Below are 22,041 nucleotides of genomic sequence, written 5' to 3'. Positions count from 1 at the left end.
ATCCTCGGCGAACTTTGGATTGCCCTTTGATAGTTGTTTAATTATTTTAGTCAAAACCGATTCTAGTCCCTTTTCCCTCTAAATGCGCTAGACATTTGGAAAATTTTAGAATGGTCATATATGCAAGCATTTGCAATCGATCCTATACCCGAAGCGTATGGGACACAATGCATAATGTCTTATATAAAGATTTCATACTTTATCAATCCTCCGCCATAATATTTTATTTGTTATGTTCTCAAAATTCGAATTGTGAAGAGGAATGCCGTAATCATAATCGAAATTTTAAGAACACACTATGTACCTTTGACTAAATTTATTAACATTCCACAACCTAAGCCTTTAGATTTGAAATGAAGCATAATATTCTATCCCTTAATTATAGCAAAACAACTTTACAACCCTTACGACTTCGCAAGGTATAACTCTTGTTTTCTATAATTAATATTGCCAACTTGCAATACGTGCCTTAATAATCATACAATCATAACATTTATTCTCCCACTATCATGATGATTATTATAAACATAACACTTATGCTTCCACTAGCTTCGACATGTATTCATAAACATCTTAACTTTCAGAAAAAAAAAACAATACCTACTGAATTTCATAAGTCCATGTTTCTAATACTTAATGCTTTGATAACCTTTTATCAAGGCTTTTTTGAACTTATACACCATTGCCTTAGATAGTTCATATGTGTGTCTAAACAATTAAGACTAATTGCCAAACCTCACAATTCAAATCATGGAAAGGGATACCGTAACCATGATTGAATTCGAGAATGCAATTTTACAATCACTATCTTCTTAAAATCTTTCTTAGTGAAAGCATTTCCTCACAATCATTTTCATGAAGGAGGAAATCTTATGACACTTAGATTTAAACAGTGTATGTGTTCCTATCCATGTGAATTTGTTAAAACCAAAGTTTACGACAAATTCAAACTCATATCGATCGAACTTTCTTAATCTCGATTTCTTGCCTTATGGTAGCACAGCTGCCCACCATGTCTTCCAAGTAGTTAATCAGCTCACCTTTTCTTATCAATGTACTTTCCATTGATCAAGGTGCCTTGCCTTTTATGCATTCAAAATGAGAACTCATAGAACTCACATGCATAATTAACTCAATTTGAAGAGCACATAAACAAAATAATGTCAACACGATAGGTTGTAAACCTCAACTCGTGTGCTAGTGATGATCGATAAAGTCAATTTTGATTTGTTCTCGAAACCTTTCAAGACCATTAAGACTCTCACTGACTCCTTGACATATAAGATTCTCTTGTCAATAAACATTTCTTGACAAACAAATATTCAAGAGTTAGTGTAGTTTTTATCAAAACACTTCATAAATTGGCCCTAGTTGATCTTTGTCTTGTCCAAGACATCACAACATTCCGCATTTGATGAATGTTATAAACCTTATTAATACTTATCACTCAATGTCACAATCTTAACTCTAAGACTTGTTTTGGAACGAAGTATGATTGACTTCTTGATTTAACCATTTCTTCAATTCTTGAATCCTCTTCTTAGACATGCAATTGTACTAAGACTCACTTAGAGGATCAATTGAGATATGGTTCTTAATCATTAAGACCTATCATAAAGCATAAAAGGTACTCTCCCTTCTTCTTAGAATGGAGAAACTTTTATCTTTATGCCTTCTTGATTCTTCTTATTCGTTCTGCTATTGATTTAATCTTTTTCAACCAATTCAGAATTACACTTAATCATATTTACTAAACCTTTAGTAAATCATGACGAATATTTTTGTTATTCTTATGGTGGACTTGATCAACACGCAACTTTGTGTACTCGATCTCCTAGTCCTTCACTTGACACTTTGTCAATGAATTAGTCTAATTTCCAAATATAAATTTTCTCATTCATCGTGCAACCAAGTTGCATGATTCCAAGTTTCTGTCCAATTGAAACTTGGGCGATGAGAAACTCTCCCTATTTGGTAAATTCTTGACTTTCCATAAACATCATAAAAAAGAATCATATCCACTTGTTGTAGAAATATTCAAACATCAATTTTCATAACGATTTCATTGCAAGGAAATAAACAAATAAATAAATAAGTCAAACCAAAATTTATTTTATTTATAAAAGCAGCGGAAAACAATTGTCCTTACAATGCAATTCATTGAAAAACTATGCTAATACATCTTTCTTAGCAATCTTATTCTAACTCTAAGTAGTAGCTCAAGAATCTAATTTTCGAGAAATGCGATCGAAATCCATTCCTTCACGGTTAGATTCTGCTCACTTCTTCCCTCAAGCTTCCTTTCTTTTCTTCGATCCTACAAAACATCAATTGTAATCTTATCACATTATGTATTAAGAATCTAGAATAGAAGCTTAAAAGAGTTAGTTAATGGATTTTACCTATATTAGAGCCATACGTTTCGACTCTCCCATCTCTTAGATCTCTTAGGTAAATGGGGCAGCTTCGTCTCCAATGCCCTTTCTCTTGGCAATAAAAGCAAATTGACTCTTTTGGGACATGACATGGAACTACTTCAGACATTGCCTTTCTCTTATGATCAAACTTTTCGATCATAGCATGTCTTTCGTTGCCATTGTCTATATCCATAGAGGTCTTGAAGGCAGATTCACCAATCAACTTTGCTTTTCTATTGCGCCAAACCATTGCTCATTCAGCAACAATAAGCATATATGTGAGATCTATAAGGGTCACGTCGCGGTTCATCATATAGTACTCTTTTACGAACTCACTATATGAGTTAGGAATTGACTGAAGAACCCAATCAACAACCATTTCCTCACAGACAACGGATCCCAACATTCTTAAACTATCAATGTGTGACTTCATCCCTAGGACGTGTGCACACACCGACTTTCCTTCTTTATGTTTACTTGCCAAAAGGGCTTGAGTGAGTTTGAACTTTTCAAGCCTTCGAACTTGTGGGTTAGGAAGAACAATTGGAGGAGGTGGAGGAAGTAAAGCATGATTTCTTGTTCCTCGATCGAATCGTGGAATACCATCTTCATGTGGAATGCTTGTTCCACAGGATTTAGGAAGACCATAGTTGTCGAACTTTGACATTTACAAAACGGGAGAAAACGAATTCAAGTTAGTTGATTGATTGAGTCCTTAGTAAATCACCCAAATGAGATACTAAGGCTAGGACCTAACACAATATTCTACAACTCGGGAGAGGGATGCCGTAACCCAAATTGCAGAACATTTGATGGTAAGTGAATGACGATTCACTAATTTCCACCATGAAAAATGAAAAAGAAATTTAAGTTTTAAATCTATGAAAACTCCTAGATCCTATGAGATTCATTGAACGTTTCAATGGCATGTTTAAATCTCGATATGCCCCTCTTGTTTGTGACTGGGTTGCCGAGGATCACAAAGCGGGTGTGAATAACCATGCAAACTACATGGCGCCCCCACATGTTTCAGTCACCTATTCGATGTGCCGGTAAACCACACACGCTCCACCGAACTATGACAAACATTGAGTCACCCTTTGCTACCTTTTCTTAGAACCATTTAGTGTGCCGGTAAACCACACACGCTCCATTAATGTCTTCGCAAGGGCACAAAGTGTAATTTCATGGAATTGCATCAATTTCACTTTTGCCTAAGTAACTAAGATTGGGAATTTGAAAAACTTTTAGTTACTTTAGTAATTCATTATACTTATAATGGAAGGTTTCGTCCTATCCTACCCGTTCGGCTAACGACCCTCCACTAGTCAAGAGTGCGGTGGGTAAGAGTGGATACCCATTCAATCGCCATTTTATAGGCAATTTCCTTAAACACCCCTTATAGACCAACTTCGTGAATGAGGCCTACTAATGGTAAGACTGACTTTTACTCATACATATATATAATGTTAGACTTTTAATGTTATATATAGTATAGGGTGTATTTTACACTTTTAAAATATTAGGTGGTCAAATTTAACAATTATACTTTTAATTCAATTGAATTTTAAACCAAAAACTTTATGGATTTATTAAACCTCTTTTAACTATACACCTTAATTAATTAATAAAACCATAAAGGTGTGATTTGAACCTTTTCAAAACAATACTAGGGTTTTAGAATTTAACATTCCTAATTAAACTTTTAATCAACTTTTAAATTCCAAAACTTGAGGGCAAGTTTTGAAACATTTCAAAACATTAGGGTTTAGAATTTAAATATACATCAAAATTTAAATTCCAAAACTTGAGGGCAAGTTTTGAAACATTTTCAAAACATTAGGGTTTCAACTATTTAAATTTCAAAACAACAAAACTTTTGGGTTTAAATTTAAACTATAAAACCTAAGGGGGAAAATATGAAGCATTTCATAACACAAGGTTCAAATAAAAAATAACCTAAATTAACATTTAATCACATAATTATCCATATTTGATTTATTTAATGATTTCTTGCAAAACAATTTATCAATTTAATCAAAATAATTAATCAATTATCACATAAGGAAACAAATATTTTATTAATTGATAAATATCTTCAATTAGATCAAGAATATAGTCATATATATCAAAAAAACGGATTTATATTGATCTAATATGATAAGGCAAGTATCCTCAAGCAAAAACAGCAAGAAATCCCGGTTTTCCCTCTCACTGACCAGCCGACTCGTCGAGTTCATCTAAAAAACTCGGCGAGTTCAGCCCCCAGAAACACAAAAATCGAATTTTTTCAATATACAAAGCATCAATACAATAGAAACCAATCTAGGCTCTGATACCACTGATGGGTTTTGGTCCTAAGAACATCCTATGTACTCATACAAACCCTAATGCTTGGATCTAGGTTTCTCTATTGTACATGCAAGTTATCCAAGACTATAAACCCTAGATCTAGAATATGATAACCAATATAACATATAATTAGGGTTTAGATCATACCTTGATTGTTATATAGCAATAACAATCCCAATTCCTCCTTGTATTGACTTTAGAAAGCTTAGAGTCACAAATGTCACTCCTCTAATGGTTTACAAACACCAAGAGAAAGAGGATGAGGAAGAGAGAGGATGGAGGCTGCCCAAAACGTGTGAAACCCTAGAAGGATGCTTAGCCACGTTTTTGGGTCATAAGGGATGTATATATAGTTAGGCTATTAGGGTTATCTAACAAGGAAACCCTAAATTGGATGCTTAAACCCTAAGCAACTCATGGATCCCTTTCCTTAAGGCCTTGGACGATTTCTTATGGGCTTCCCCATAGAATTCGTCCACTCCTTAATATAAGGCAATCCATGGCCCAAATTGCAATTATCTTATAATTACAATTCCAGTCCCTTAAGTTTAATTAATCTCTTTTAGTCACAAAACTAATTACAAATTAATTATTGACTAATATTAATTAAATAATATGATTTCTCCTTTAATATATTATTCTCATAATATATTAATAAATCATATTTAATCATTTCTCTCCATAATTCATCCTATCAAGTTGCTTTGGTGAAGGCAACCCAAAAGGACCATGCACCATCGGGTCAAGTACATACCAAAATAGTTATGGACTTAGACACTAATCCACAGTTAATACGGTGGATGCTGCTTTTGCAAGAGTTCGATATTGAGATCAAAGACAAGAGTGGAAAGGAAAATCTGGTTGCGGATCATCTAAGTCGCATCGTATCACCCGAAGATGGTATACCAATCTGTGACACATTTCCAGATGAGCATCTATTTGCAGCCAAAGAAACACCATGGTATGCAGATATCGTCAATTACTTGGTCACAAGTCAATTTCCCCCAGATTCATCATGTTGTCAAAGAGACAAAATCTAGAAGGAAGCCAAACGATACATATGGGACGAGCCTTATCTTTGGAAGTACTGTGCGGACCAAGTAATTCGCAGGTGTGTTGAGCAAAAAGAGGTACAATCTATCCTTAATTTTTGCCATTCTTATGCTTGTGGTGGTCACTTTGGACCCCAAAGGACAGCTAGGAAAGTTTTAGATAGCGGATTCTTTTGGCCTTCTATTTTCCATGATTCCTATGTACTTTGTGCACATTGTGAAAAGTGCCAAAAATCCGGATCTTTAAGCTCTAGAAATCAAATGCCCCTTACCCCTATTCTAGTATGTGAGATTTTTGATGTATGGGGTATTGACTTTATGGGACCATTTCCGCCCTCTTTTGGTTGTTCTTATATTTTGTTAGCGGTGGACTATGTGTCCAAATGGGTGGAGGCTAAGCCCACCCGTACTAATGATTCCAAAGTTGTGGTCGATTTCCTTAAGGTACAGATTTTCTCACGGTTTGGCACACCAAAGGCGCTCATAAGTGACTGTGGGACCCATGTCTGCAATCGGATGCTAGAAGCTATTTTGAAGAGATATGGAGTGACACACAAAGTCTCAACAGTTTATCATCCCCAAACCAATGGACAATCAGAAGTCTCAAACAAGCAAATCAAAAGTATCTTGGAGAAAACGGTCAACCCAAGCCGCAAAGATTAGAGCTTGAGGCTAGATGATGCCTTATGGGCATACCGTACTGCCTTTAAAACTCCCATTGGTATGTCCCCATATAGGCTTGTGTTTGGTAAAGCATGCCATCTTCCAGTTGAGCTTGAGCATAAAGCTTTTTGGGCGGTAAAGAAATTCAACTTGAGTGAAGATGAGGTGGGAAATAAAAGGAAACTTGATATCCAAGAGCTAGAGGAGATACGTAATGATGCATACGAAAGTAACATGATCTATAAGGAGAAAACAAAAGCATATCATGACAGAGCAATCTCCCGAAAGACTTTTATACAAGGACAAAAGGTGTTGTTTTACCACTCAAGATTCAAGCTAATTTCAGGAAAGTTAAGATCGAGATGGGTTGGTCCTTTCGTGGTCACAAAGGTGTTTGACCATGGTGCAGTGGAAATCACGAGCAAGCAAACGGATAAAACATTCAAAGTTAATGGTCACAGGTTGAAGCCGTTTTATGAAGGATTTGAGGTGAAGAATGAAGAGGTTGATGAGTTGGAGAACCCCACATACCAAGAATGAAGCACACATGGGGGAAAAAGTCGAGCCAACGACCTAAAACAAAGGCAGCTAACCGGGAGGCAACCCGGGGGTATTTTCGTCATTTTTTGTTAAAACATTTCGTTCTTTGCATTCTTATGGTTTTTAATGTTCCAAATGTGTTTTGTCATTGTTTTCAAACCAAAAGAACGGACCTAGGAATGCAAAAGTATTTCATTTCAAAGAGAGGGAAATTTTCAAGTTCAAAAAGTGGGATTGGCATCCAGGGACCAACACGGGTTGTGTCCCTCTTAGCCTTAATGGAACACGGGCCGTGTTCATGAAAAAAAAGACCCAAATTCTTCCAGAGACCAACACGGGTCGTGTTGGTTTTGGCCTTGACCCAACACGGGTCGTGTTCGTCCTTAACTCAGCATAAAACCCCCCAACACGGGGCGTGTCTATTAAGTCTATATGGACACGGGTCGTGTCCGCGCAGCAGTTATGATCCTTTTTAAAGAAAAAAATCAGGACTTGACCTCATTAATCCCCACTTTCACTTCCTAACAGCCCCTCTCTCCTAACAAAAACCTTAGGTCCGATTTTCATCAAAAAACCTTTCAATTTCTTCAAGATTTTGGTTTCCATCTACAAAAAGGTTTGATTTTCATCATCTACACTTCATCTTCTCCACCTTAAACACCATTTTCTTGCATTTTAATGGTGGATTTGGGGGTTTTGACAAACCCTAGATCCAAAAATCTCATTTGATTTTGGTGTTTTAGTGTCTTAATCTTGAGAGGGGCAAGCTTGGGGAGGTTAAGGAAGATCTTTTCCATCAAGAACAACACAATCCAACACACGATTCGGTAAATTCTTTCCAACTCTTAACTTTTGGATTTTGTGTTCTTGAGTCAAAGTACTTGAAATTATGGCCAAATTCTATATGGACATGGGGCGTGTTGGGCTATCTGGGAATTTTTGAGTATCGTACTTCAAATTTGGAATCGAGAATTGAAGGGTTGGTTTACACTCAACACGACCCGTGTTGATTTGCTCTATTTCGACACGGGGCGTGTTCGACTTAAAAACTGTCTTTTTGGCAGTTTTTCCTCTTTTCTTATTTCGGGAATGAGGTCATTTTGGGGGCAAACAGAGCAGAGAAAAAGCATTTTTTGAGGAGAAGGAGTTGAAGTTTTTAGCAAGGATTGTCCGTTAAACATTTGGAAACATTTTGATTTCGTATTTGTAAGCATTTTAATTCCTGATTTCATCTTCTAGGTTTCTGGTTTTGTTCTAGTCATGTGTGGCTAGAACTCTAAATTCTCCAACTCATGTTTTGACTTTCTAGTTGTGAATCTAATCATATGACTTGATCTTTGTTCTTAATTTCTATCTAATGCATTTGATTTTGCTTCAATCGAATGTTTGATTCTAATTGTGATTCTTATTGGCCATTTGAATTAGGGTTAGGTCATTCCAATTATCTCTTTTACAAAATCCGTAATTGTTTTGTGAAATTGAACAAGTAACAAGCATTAAATTGATCTCTATTGAATGAATTTAGTGTAAATCTTAGTCATACACTTTTACACTCCCGAGCTTATGAGGAGTATTGGGTGTTGTTGGGAACATTCACATAAAGCTTCATGCAATCTTCCAGTCTAATTCTAAGAGCTTGTTTAGATTAGGTTAGTAAGGTTAGGATTAATCAAAGAGCTTGTTTTGGTTAATTATTGTGGTGAATGGAAAGTGTTAGAGCTTGTTAACACTTTCAAGTACCAACTTAGATAGAATGAAACAAAAGTCTTGTCATCTTGGATTCACATTGTTGAACTGTCATACATGAAGTTGGAGTGTTTATAATATCTGAATTTAATTTACTCATTCGGCCAATTACTTGTGATTTTACTTTATTTATCTAATCATTGCAATCAAACCCCCCCCCCCTTTTTTTCTTTCATATTTTGTGAACAAGTACCTTACGCAAAAAGGGTATAGAATGATTGTCCCGTGTCTCTATGGATCGATCCTACTTGCCTTGTATTACTTTTAGTGCAATAGAGTAGTGTTACTTAGGAGTATATCGTACCCCTATTATTTGTTGGGTCTGACACCCCTAACACGGGGCCATAAAGTTATATAACACAATCTTGTTACGATAAACACTTTACTCCATTGTTAAATGTTGGTAATCTAATTATGTAACAGCTAGAATGAAGTCACCATTGTCAAATTTCCGCAAGTATGAAGTTTCAAATCAAAAAACCAAATGCAGATAACAAGCACATATTATCAAAACTCAATACACTGCTACTCATCAATTTAATAACGAATTCATGGCAGATAACAATCACTAATTTCATTTCACAATTATTGAATATGTTCGTTCAATTTTACAATTATTGAAGAAAAAAATAAAGAACTCCAAATAAAAAAACGAAGAAGAAGGTATATTAAAAAAACGATATTACCACACGGGAAGAAAAAGAATGCATGAAAAGGATGTTGGAAGAATTTCTTGTTTGATGGAGAAACACCTCGGAGAAGAGACACACTGGAAAGGGATAATGGAGCTCACTGTGGAGGCAGAACAATGTAAGAGGTCGTGAAAGAGGCGAGTAGTTGATGATGATATAGGGTTAGGGTAATACTTTCTTTTTTTAACCAAAAAGTCATAAAGAGTTTGTAAAAGTTACAAATTCTGACTTCGTAGATTCTCATTTTTAAACGGTTAATGAAAACTTGTTTTAAAATGTCTTTTTCTTTTATAAAATATTTTTTAACTTATTTACTTTTCAAAAAACAAATAAATCAATAAAGTTTTTTAATGAAATATCAAACACCCTCTAAGGTGTTGTTTGTTTTTTCTGAGGCAAAATGTTTGCAGTTTACGAACCACATCTGTAGACCTCTGCAGTTGAAGATGTGGACCAAACGTCTGCAGTCTGAAAATAGAAGATTGTTTGTTTTTAATTTTAACATTTGCAGGCTATAAAATAAACTAAAATATAAATAAACTAACTTTTTTTAAACTTCAAAGTGATTTTTTAAATATTTTTATGACTTTGTTATAAATAATTAACAAATCCATATCAATTTTTATGTATTATTGTATAAAAAATGAAAATAAAAATGGTATGAATTAACGTATATATTTGATAAAAACCAACAATTTTGGTCGTAAAATTATACATAAACATTGTAATTAGGGATCAAAGAACTTGATACATAAATGGATGGAAATAAACATATATTTTTTCAGTTAAATCAATTAAAAACGTACCATAAATATTTTCCCAAGAAAATGACGATACTGTATGGAATAATGTTTTATAAAAAATTGTACAAAAAATATAAGAATATATTATGATTTTTTTTCATATTTATATAAACAACTTCACCAACCATTATTGTAATAAATCTTTATTAATAAATTTATCAAAAATATCATGTTTGTGTCGTCGAACCTTTTTTTTAAAGTATTGTAACTTTTTTTTTCAAATTGTTTATCATTAATAGAGTTGGAATAAATAAAAATTAAAAGAAAAAACTAAATAAAATTAAGATATATGTGTTTTTTTAGGCTATAACATATATGAAGATGTTAGAAGACTCTGGTCCACATCTGCATCAAGAAGAAGACGCACATACATTTTTAAGTTTGCAGTCTTCAAAAAAAACAAACAGCATGCGAAGGCTAATGTCTACACGGCACAGACAGAAGAGGTCAAGAAGATCTACAGACAAAAAACAAACCACACCTAAATCATGTATTAATGTCCACACACTTTAAAATGTTTTATAAATGGTATGATTTGTTTCCTATATATATATATATATATATATATATATATATGTTATAGTGTGGATGGTAAGTATTGTGTGGATGTAGGAATGAATCTGAGCCAAGAGTTTAAAATTCATATTCTGATTGAATACAAATTCTGACAGAATACATATTCTGATTGTATGGACATTTTGAAGAATAACAAATTTTTGAACCATAAGTTGAAGAATAACAATATTCTTAAAGAATCATCATCTATTATTAATATTATTGAAGAATCTAAGGTCCAAAAAATAAACAAAAAAACAAATTTTACTATCACATTCTTTAAAAATACAATGTCATTTGTTTAATTTTTGCCACTTTTTTTATAAGAATACAAACTTTATAGTAAGTCATTCTTGAAAAAATCTTCGTTCTATAAGAATAAAATGTCAATAACCCTTATAGCGTGGTTCTGTTTCTTTACAACTTGCCACTTTACTTCATACCACACGTTCTTGTTTTGATCATTGCATCTTTTCTGTTTCTCTATGTGTACATCATAATACTCATGAAGCTTCTTGTTATTTTATCCACAACGATTTTAGCTTATGGTTGGGTTAGTTGGCTTAGTCTATGACTCTATGTTGAATATTGGTTGAAATGCAATGTGTCTTTTGATGTCTTTATCTTTTAATGGAAGCATACCTTAGACATCTTAAAAGAAACTGGCATAACCAACTGTACTAAACTTATAGTCAGTCAAATGGATTCAAATGGAAAGCTTCTTTCAGATTGAGTGAGCCCTTATCAACCCCATGTAAATCTCATAGGTTTGTTTAGTGTATTGTATTGTTACTGTAAAAAATGTTCATGGTTTATAAAAAAATATTTTCTTTTACGATAGAAGCATGCTAAAAAAATTATGCCATATTTTTTTTTATGTTTCTTGAATTGGTTGTGACAAAATAGGTTGGCATTGAAATCTGATGGCTTGTTTTTAGCAGTTATTTTTGGTGGAGAAACACTAAATTTAGTTTTATTTTTTATTTTTCTTGCAAAATGGAAGTTTACACAAACCATGAAAAGAAAAACTATAATCGATAATCGGAGGAGAAAACCCAACTAAGTGCAAGCATATACATGAGGAGAAAACCCAACTACGAGCATCGGTTTTCTTGAAATGTTACCTTGTGTTCAACTTGAGAAGCTTCAGAAGGTGAAAAACCCTTGAATGTGTTCAATTTATCATCGATTTCAAGGATACCAGGCGCTTCTTCCCTTCATTCTGCTCTTGCTCTTCTGTCACTTGGTTCTAGCAAATAGAGATGAAAGTTAGTTCTCTGGCCAATAGGGGAAGTTTCAACAGGAACACTTGACTTCTCCAATACCTTAATCGAACCTAGGGCATGTAAGATTGAATAGTCTCCAACGATGGCAGGAGAGCCCAATCTTGTTGGTGATGCGAAGTCAGCCGGAAGAGAAGGAACCTAACGTCGTCGGAGGGGACGTTGTCTGCAAGGCGAGTTGACGTTCGATTGTAGAGTGTATTGAGTGATGATCAGTAGTGAGTGTTTTGATCTTTGTTGAAAAGCCCTATATATTTTAGCAGATACCATGATTTTTGAAACAAGAGCGCGTCTCATTAAAATTAAAAGGCGACGGTTATAAAGGACGCCCTTTTAATTAAAGCGCCCTCCGTGTTTTTGATTTTTTCCATTTAGACACTAATCTAAGGGCACACAATAATGCGTGACCAAAATTTTTAAAATTTTTGAAGAGAGGACACCATTTTAAGGTCACTCCCTTTTGCGTAACATAAATTACTGAGTGTCGTGGATTGCACGTCGTAAAATGCTATTTTTCTAGTAGTGAGAGTCTTCATTCTCATTCTTCCCAGACGAGAATTTATTTCCTTTGACTTTAGATCTTCAACTAATGAGTAAACAAAGGCATGTATTAAAAAATAGAAATAAGCATGAGAATAAGATTATACAAATAACATCATTATTGTATTATGATGTTGCATTTTCAAAGATAAGATACTAATTTATTCAAGCATTTTAACAAATTCTTGGCATGCAATCATATGCAGGGTTAATTCATATTCTAAATTGCAAGATCAACTTAAAATTCTATAATCATTTAAGTAATCATATTCTAAATTGCAAAATCAACTTGAATGATGAATATGTAAAATTAAAGAAGAATGAGAGCACAGTGGTTATTGACCCCCCAACTTCTAAATTGTATAGTGTCTTCCTCATAATCTTAATTCATTAGTATAATCATATTCAACCTAATCATAATCACTTTCAAATGAAATTAAGAACAACATTTATTATAAAGGTTTTGTATTGCCTCCTACACAACTTATTCCTAATTCAAGATCAAGAAAAACGTAATCTTTAGAACAATGAACATACAAAGCATATTTTTTTTCTAAACTTCTCAATATCTTTGCCAATCAATTCTTATTTACACTACATTTCAAGAATTGATAATAAGAGAAACTAACCTAGAAAGATCCCTGTTTGTTTAGCCATGGCTGCAAGGGAGACTACCGATCAGGTAGCATACTCGACGAATCGATAATGAAGCCTCAACGAACATAATCCCATACACGCTTATGATTTTTGAAAAGGATCTACCTTATCCAACATTTTATTCCTCTGATGGCTATGTAATTATTTCTTTCAACATAACTGATTTGTATTGAATTAGATAGCGAAATTTTGAACACGGAGATAGAAGAGTTAAGAACTGATTAAGAGATGGGGGTGATGATGAATGAGAGGATGAACGACATAAAAAAAGACTTTGGTCAACACCATTAGATTCTTGGGGTTTGATGCTGTGTACTGACAATATATGCATTAGGAAGATCAATTTTGGATCTGAACCAAATTACATTTGATCTGATTTGAGAAAAGGGGTAGGGTTGAGAACCACACTAATTTTAACAGATTGTTTGGGGAAGAACATAACTCAACGGATGTATAAGTTTCGCATCGGCAGAGATGATAAGAGGAATGAGAGCGTAGATGGGGTGAAGAGCTTACAAGAGAAATGGAAAACTCACAGAAGAAAATCAAATGATTGAGAAGATAGGGTTTTAAATAAAGTAATTTTCTTAAATTAAAGGGTAGATGAATTGCTTAATTAATTATTAAAATTAAATAATATCTTACCCATATTAATTCATACATCCACATAATATTTATTAATCCACATTTAAACCTACATTTATCTTTCTCTCTCTCTCTCTCTCTCTCTCTCTATATATATATATATATATATATATATATATATATATATATATATAGGGTTAGGTTATATTGTTCTAACTATCTATTGTGTGCATGTAGGATTGATTCTAGACCAATCATTTTAGTTATTTTAAAAAAGTAATTAATGCATATTAGATGTTAAAGATATGATGAGCATTAATTAGAACTTCAGCATTTAATATGCATTAATTACTTTCTTAAAATAACTAAAATGATTGGTCCAGAATCAATCCTACAAGCACATAATAGATAATAAAAACATTTGAACCTAACTCTCTCTCTCTCTCTCTCTCTCTCTCTATATATATATATATATATATATATATATATATATATATATATATATATATATATATATATATATATATATATATATATATATATATATTCAAAATTATATAACTTTATTTGTCATCTATATATTCCAATAAACATGAAACTATATTATTGTAAAGGATTTGTTCATTCAATGAAAAAAACGTGTTCTTATAACTTTCATTAATAATGGAAATAACATGTCTATTCACAATGTATTCTTATTTATAGTAAATTAAAATTTTATTTATTGAGATATTAAATCACTATAACCCAAAAAACTATTATTGGTGTTTTGAAATGATTGTATAAAGACCCGTATAATATACGGGTTTTTTTTAAAATTAATATATTTTATTAAGCATTACATGTTTAATAATTTACAAAACTGAATTTGAAAAGAATATAAATATTAGCTGTGAATGAGCCAATTTTTACAAGGTTTTTACAAATTATCGTGAATTCAAAAGAGATTACCTGAAAATTATGTTTTTCAATTATAAAAGTTATTTAAATTTAAATTGAATTTAATATATTAATTGACAAATTACATGAGAATTTATGGAGACATTTAAGTTTCTTTATTAGTTTATTATAAGTTTAGATTAGATTTTTTTTTATAATTTAATAACAGAGTAAAAAAAAAGCACAATTTGCCAAATTGATTTAAATGAAATTGAAAAAAATTAAGAAAACGCTATGCGACATATTGAATTAGGTGATGACATGTGGCAAAAAACATTTATTTATTAGGTAAGATTAATGTATTATTAAAAACATAACTAAGGTATGTTTGATATTGAAAAACTAATTTTTAGCAGAAAAATGGTTGTTAATTAATTACCTAAATTGATAGGTTATCTTATAAATTAATAAGTTAATAATGTTTAATAAAAATTAAAAAAATAATTTATAAGCTAGATCATAAATATAAAATAAAATTTTATACATGAACAGTGACATATATAACTAAAAAAATATAAACTTGATATCATTTAGATTATGTTTAAAAAAGTTTTATAAACTTATCAAAAAGTAGCTTATTAACAAACTAACTTATAAATTAATTTATAAAAATAAAATAAGTTTTTTATTTAGTTTTATCAAAGATTATTAAAATAACTTATAAAAACTTCACTTATAAATTAATTTAATAAACTTAATTTTATAGTTTTAACTGACAGTAGTTATAATAAGAGAGTTTATATGATAATTTATTTTTGTGGGGTCTAAATATAGAAAGATTATCATTTTATGTTATTTTTTCTCCTTCCAATATGGTAAATAGTATTATTTAAATCCAATAATCGAAATATTGCCCATCTCGAAACAGCCATACGGAGGCCATACATTCATCCGCACACAGAGATACGTACCGCTTTTTTTCTCTTTCTTGCTTCACTGAATTCTTGAAGACTCCATAGCCACATAGAACATCATTAATTTTTCCTTAAATAACTATTAAATGCTTTTCTTTGTCTTCAAGATTACAAAACAAACCAACAATCATTCACAAGCTAATCCTTTATTTTAATTTTAATTCCGATTCATACACACCCTTATCTTGTCATCATCTTCCACAATCCAACTCTTACACAGAACTTTTCACTTCAAATATGGCTTCAATCCATTCAATTTCTCAATCACAACTGTTTTCTAAGAAACCCCAATTCATATCCACCCAGAAAACTTCTATATTCCCAATCACAACCAGCTTCAATCCCTCGAATCGTTTTGTGTTGAAGTCCAAGAAAATGGTTGTGGCGGCAGCGGGGACGACGGCAGCAGCGGAGGAGAAGTCGAAGAAGAGGTATCCAGGTGAGGGAAAAGGGTTTGTGGAGGAGATGAGGTTTGTGGCTATGAAATTGCATACTAAAGATCAATCGAAAGAGGGAGAAAAAGAAGCTCAAGAGAAACCTTTGCCTAAATGGGAACCCACCATTGATGGGTACTTGAAGTTCTTGGTGGATAGTAAATTGGTGTATGATACTCTTGAGAAGATCGTTGATAAAGCTGATTTCCCTGAATGTAAGCTTTCCTTATTGCTTTGTTTCATACTTTAGTTATAAGATTGTGATAAAGTGTATAAAAGAATCATGCTTTTCATGTGTTGTGAATGGTAGAAATCCTCATATAATTGTCCAACTTTATAATTAGAAACCTTGTAGAATGATCTTATACACATATGCAATATGTGGTAAACGTTTATTGGGTGTTTATTTTCAAAATTTGTGCTTACCATCTTTACCCCCCATGTTTTAGAAGTTAGAGATACACTTTGACTTTTATGGTCAACTCTTCTAGGATCTAATTATGATTTAAATTTGGTTTTTAACCCCCTTTTCTTGAATACATCTATTGTGGCTTGAGAGCTCTAATTTGTGTCCAAAGTGTTTATTGCAACTTATTGAGCTTTTGACAAAAGGTGGGACAATATTTTATGTCTCATATACATGAATCTCACTCTAAAGTCTCTAATACAGATCAAACATAGTACAGTTTGTCATGTCATGTCATGTTATACATCAGTTTATGTCTCATATACATCAATCTAAAGTCTTTAGTGCAGGTAAAACATAGTATAACCTATCATGTCATGTCATGTTATACATCAGTCTCAAGTCTTGCAGTTTAAACATAGACAGTCTGTCATGTCATGTACTGCTATTTGTTGTTTCTTTGCAGATGCTGAATTTAGGAACACGGGATTGGAAAGGGCGGAAAGTCTTGAAAAAGATTTGGCATGGTTCAAAGAACAAGGTCATTCTATACCCGAACCATCATCACCCGGGCTTAATTACTCGGCATATGTCGAAGAGTTATCAAAGAAAGATCCACAAGCATTTATTTGTCACTTTTACAACACCTACTTTGCTCATTCAGCCGGAGGTCGAATGATAGGGAAAAAGGTAATGGATTTATCAGGAACAAGACTTAATGCAGAAAGAACGACTTAACTGTCTGTTATGATTTATGGTTATGAGTTTACATGTCTCAATTGTAGGTAGCTAAGGAGGTATTGAATGGAAAGGAATTGGAGTTTTACAAATGGGATGGTGATCTTTCTCAACTCTTGCAGAATGTTAGGGACAAGTTGAATGTAGTTGCAGAGGTAAAAGATTTTCACTTTAAAAAACGGATACTTTAATTGTTATAATAATTATTAAGTAGATTCTTGAAAGTACAAAGTATAAATAAGATTTATTCTATGTTGTAACATGTTTGTTATATGTTATGTTATAACCAGAACTGGACTAGAGAGGAGAAGAATCATTGTCTTGAAGAAACAGAGAAATCATTCAAGTTTTCTGGGGAAATCTTGCGTTTGATATTGTCATGATGTTGAAAAACACATGAAATGTAATCTTTAAAAAAATCTCCTTGATACATTATCTTTGTTGTTTGTTTTTGGCATGAATCGTTGTTTTCTGTGCATAATCTGTACTTTTATATGAAATGTTGAACATGAAAGTGAAGAAAAAAGGTGTCTTGACTTTCTTGAATTGCATATAATGTGTTAACATGCTCAAATGCTTTTGTCTTTCATATTCTCTTTATATGTGTGTTCTTTGTCTAGATTCCTGTGAGGATAAAATACAGAAAAACACAATGTAATTTTACCATTTTATTGGTTTAGTCGCTTAACATTATACTTTTTTGAAGGGTTAAAATACAAAATGAAGCAACATATCGATTAAGCACTAAGCTACTCTTTTTATGATCATATTAGTTTATAACCCGTGAGAACCACGGTTACAAAATTAATTAAACTTACTTTTATAGTAAATATTCATAATTATTAATCAATTAAATAAATTATTAATTAAGAGATATATCAAATTTTTAAAGTTATTATAACTTCAAATTTAACATATAATTAGAAAAAGTAAATTTGAATTTTGAAATGATTTGCCTAATATATCTCAATGACATGTAATATAATATTAATGAGAGGTTGTATTAGAGTGATACATAGCAGAAAGAGATTAAAACTATTTTTTTATTAGAATAGGAAGATAATATCAGTTTAATGGTTAAATCAATAAAAAGATTACATTTTAGTGGCTAAACCATAAAACATAACAGTTTAGTAGTTAAATCGATAAAATATATGTTTTTTTTTATAAATATTGCATTAATATCAAAACCGGGTAATTGTGGAAGATGGTTTCTTTTAAAAGGTTAGAACTTAGAAGAAAAAAAAATAATGGTTTTATGCAACCACATAGAATTAAATGGGTAAAATGGTAAAACGATGATAATACATGTATATTTCTATATATTTTTTGTTTCCGTTTTTAAGTATAAAAACAAATTTGTATGATTCTACTAAACAGGAAATACTTGTTATCTATGATCCTAAAACAGGGGCGTTGATGATGATATTACTCACAACATAAAAGTGGAACGGTTAAAAATTGATGACAACCACAAGAGTTTTGTACAACAAAATAAATGCTACTAAAATCGAAGGAAAATTTCAAAAGGTTGAAGTCAGGCCAAAATGTTGTAAGGATCACAATGTTAGCCGATGAGGTGGACATGTCGTAGAATATTGTTAGATAGGATACCAATGAAAATATTTAAAAGTCAAAAGTTGTTTTTAAAAAGTCAAAAGTTGTTTTTAAAAAGTATTTGGTTTAATTTTTACCTGTAAAATGACTAAAAAGGAAGATAGGTGGAGGTGGGTGTGAATTGATTAGGTTAGTTGTAAGGGCATTAATGTAATTTACTTTTTTTTAGGTCCAAAAGTCACGAAAAAATACAAAAACGTGTCTTTTGCCCAACCATCTTTTTCTTCTTATGTAAAAGTTGTTTGTAGAACTTTTCCATTTATCAAACAACTTTTGAGACGTTCAGACTTCTGAAGAAATTAAAAGTCCAAAAGTTGTTTAAAAATGAACCCCAAACACCCTAAGTCAGTAGTTTTCTTTTTCATAGTTTGTATTTTCCATACCATATTTATATTCTAATCTTGTCCTTTAATGTTTTCAGCTTTATTACTAGTATCTGTTTAATTTCACCATTGTTGGCTCGTATTTCATAGTCATCTTTGGAAGTAGTCTTCCTATCATTATGTGTAGGCATGATTACCAACATCTTTAACTCCAACTTACCATATTATGAGATTTAGGTTTTGCTATTGTTGAAGTTGTTGTAATAAGATGAAAAAATAAGTCGAAAATCCATTACTATAATTAAGTAGATTTTTTAAGTTACAATGTTGTGATATAAAGAAATAAAAGTACTACGATGTTTCAATAAACAAATAAACGGAAGTAGATTATTATTATTTTTTTTTTTTTTGCATTCAACACTTACAACCACAACCATCCTTACATTAAGAACTAACTTACAAAATCGAATAAACATAGACTCATTGTTTCACCAGAACCACCACAATCAAGGTGGCAGAAGGTGGTGGCTAGAGATTTCCCTAATCATCAGAAGAGCTCATGAACCCACCTCTAAATCCAGCTCCATTGCAACCACCACAAAGAATCTCCTTTTTACCCCTACACATGTTCAAAATGCATACACTTTATCAATACCAAATCAAAAAAGGTCAACTCTTCACAATCTTTTCGGTCAACCAACAAGATTTCTTCAATCAAATAATCAAATCCCAAATTGGGTACGAAAACCAAGCATAAGATAATATGATACATTTTTCTTTATTAAAAATTTTATATAAATATGAGAATAATAAACCTGCAAAGCCAACACAATCCACCAGCTTTGAAACGTCCACCAAAGTGATCTTCGGAGTTCACTCCATTTCCTTTGCATTGTTTACATTGTATACAACCTAATATTGCACAAGAGGGCAAATTAGTAAATTCCATTCCTCCTTTACCCAAAGAAAGATTATAACCAATTCGAAGCATAGATGAGGTGACATGTCTCGCTTTTTTAGGTGCAACAAAAAAAGTTACAATTTTTGTCTTATTGATCGGTTCAAGAAACAGAGTTCAAGAAACCAGTTAAAAATACAGTGCAACCTGTTATGTCATGTGTAACTTTATTTTACTCACCATTCCCTTCACAATCAGCACAAACTATGCTGTTCACTTTTGTGGTGCTGCTTGTACCATCTGTAGCCTACAAGATGTAACATGAAATTTAAATCAAAAACTATAAAACATTTTCTAGTTTCTTTTAAAGATTCATTAAACCCTTTTTCTTTTGGGTGATTTTAATAATGACCCAATTTTTATTTTGCTATAAAGGTAATCTAACTTGAATGAATTCAAATATTCAATCCCTGAATGTACGACGTTTGAGTTTTTCTAGTTCATGAGAGCTTTGGCATCTAAAACACAATTCTTGAGCTTATTATACACCAAAGTATCAAACTTTTAAAGAAAATACAACAGTTTAAACAAGATTTTGCAGGGTTTTGTGATCGAATTAAGGTAAATTTTAGAATCTGACCTGGACTTCCAAAGATTGAAATCTTTCGAATTTTGACTTCTGATTAGTCAAATTGTTGATCAAAATCACTTTCGGGGCATTGGGGTTTCCACTAATGAGCCCTGAAACATTATCATCAACCGTTAGAACCTCCAAATAGTCCTTCATCAAACAGTAATGCTACATCTATCTTACTTACTTATCCTATTTCTATAATTTATACATTTATAAAAATCAAATATTGTGTACTCTTTTGTAAAAAGTTTTCGGAGGATAGATATTATAGTCAATTAGTGTATACATACATTTAGAGGGTGTTTGAATGTGTATTTTAGAATGATTTCAGGAATCAGAAGACATTTAGTTGATAAATAAATTTACAATTATCCTCGAATAATAAATTATCATACAACAATTTCATATTCAAATTCGACATCTCTTTTTTATGCACATATGCATCGTACGTATACAATATACATATAAATATAGAGAGATGAGGGGAGTACTTGTTTTGCTCGGGGAACTGAAGGAGGAGATAGGGGTAAAACTCAGAGCACAAGACATTGTGTGAAGAGATTTTTAAGGGTAAATATGTGATAATTGAAGGTTTCAAGATTTTGATAGGTATAAGAAAAGATAGGAAATTTTTGGTCTTCAAAATGCGAGTTTTAAGAGAATTTGAGGTCCCGTTTCTTCCTACAAGTAGATAAGCCCCTCTTTCTTCCAAGAAGAGGGATTTTAGTACTTCGCCAGAAATACCCTTAGGATATTTATGTTGGAAGAACGACTACGGGGGTATAAGTGTCATTTCATTTCATCTTTTTCCTTTAAAAAGTGAGAATTAAAAGAGAAATTCGATGGATCCTTTTCTTACTACAAGTATATTTTTTCTTCCAAGAAGAGAGATTGTAATTGCTTTACCAAAATTATTACTAAGGTGGGAAGAAGTGGTGATAAACTTAATATATTGGCACAATGTCTACTTGTAGAAATTAGTTGTGTGAGAAGTTTGATTTTGATAAAAAAAAAACAACAAAATAAATGCAATCAATCATAACTCACATTCCCACTTTCTCTCTCATTTTTCGTATTGTTGGTGAACCAACACGTTTGGCTTAGTGTTCTTCTTGGCGCGCGTAAGGGATGGTGTTTGACGAGCTTGGCGTGCTTTGACGAGGGCTTGGCACGCCCTACTCCTCATAGCCTAAGTAACTCTTGATGTTAAAAAAAGTGTATGTATAATCCAAAACAAGTGTGGTCAAATCCTA

General features: G+C 32.2%; 2 protein-coding genes across 2 annotated transcripts; one reads left to right on the top strand and one right to left on the bottom strand.

The window, feature by feature from the left end:
* Positions 1-15,669: 15,669 nt before the first annotated feature.
* LOC111893327 (heme oxygenase 1, chloroplastic) lies at positions 15,670-17,905 on the top strand. The gene is made up of 4 exons (XM_023889387.3): positions 15,670-16,387; positions 17,045-17,268; positions 17,364-17,471; positions 17,607-17,905. Exons 1-4 carry the CDS (start codon positions 15,976-15,978, stop codon positions 17,697-17,699), a joined length of 837 nt encoding a protein of 278 aa, XP_023745155.1. The 5' UTR covers positions 15,670-15,975; the 3' UTR covers positions 17,700-17,905.
* Positions 17,906-19,621: 1,716 nt separating this feature from the next.
* LOC111893342 (protein BUNDLE SHEATH DEFECTIVE 2, chloroplastic) lies at positions 19,622-21,471 on the bottom strand. The gene is made up of 5 exons (XM_023889408.3): positions 21,280-21,471; positions 20,795-20,895; positions 20,395-20,461; positions 20,072-20,168; positions 19,622-19,875 (listed from the first exon to the last, which is right to left on the bottom strand). The coding sequence occupies exons 1-5, from the start codon at positions 21,335-21,337 to the stop codon at positions 19,797-19,799; spliced, it is 402 nt and encodes a 133-aa protein (XP_023745176.1). The 5' UTR covers positions 21,338-21,471; the 3' UTR covers positions 19,622-19,796.
* Positions 21,472-22,041: the final 570 nt, after the last annotated feature.

The sequence above is a fragment of the Lactuca sativa genome, chromosome 7 (assembly GCF_002870075.4).
Source record: "Lactuca sativa cultivar Salinas chromosome 7, Lsat_Salinas_v11, whole genome shotgun sequence".
NCBI lineage: Eukaryota > Viridiplantae > Streptophyta > Magnoliopsida > Asterales > Asteraceae > Lactuca > Lactuca sativa.
The sequence above is the reverse complement of the archived record's forward strand: the minus strand, read 5'-3'. Positions and strand labels throughout refer to the sequence as shown.

What these genes read in the sequence shown, in the direction of transcription:
- LOC111893327 (XM_023889387.3), top strand. Translation starts at nt 15,976, where the DNA reads ATGGCTTCAATCCATTCAATTTCTCAATCACAACTGTTTTCTAAGAAA. An exon ending in TAAAGCTGATTTCCCTGAAT is followed by an intron (nt 16,388 to 17,044) that starts GTAAGCTTTCCT and finishes GTTTCTTTGCAG; the next exon opens with ATGCTGAATTTAGGAACACG. An exon ending in AGTTGAATGTAGTTGCAGAG is followed by an intron (nt 17,472 to 17,606) that starts GTAAAAGATTTT and finishes TGTTATAACCAG; the next exon opens with AACTGGACTAGAGAGGAGAA.
- LOC111893342 (XM_023889408.3), bottom strand. Translation starts at nt 21,337, where the DNA reads ATGTCTTGTGCTCTGAGTTTTACCCCTATCTCCTCCTTCAGTTCCCCG. An exon ending in TTCAATCTTTGGAAGTCCAG is followed by an intron (nt 20,462 to 20,794) that starts GTCAGATTCTAA and finishes TACATCTTGTAG; the next exon opens with GCTACAGATGGTACAAGCAG. An exon ending in GGATTGTGTTGGCTTTGCAG is followed by an intron (nt 19,876 to 20,071) that starts GTTTATTATTCT and finishes GAACATGTGTAG; the next exon opens with GGGTAAAAAGGAGATTCTTT.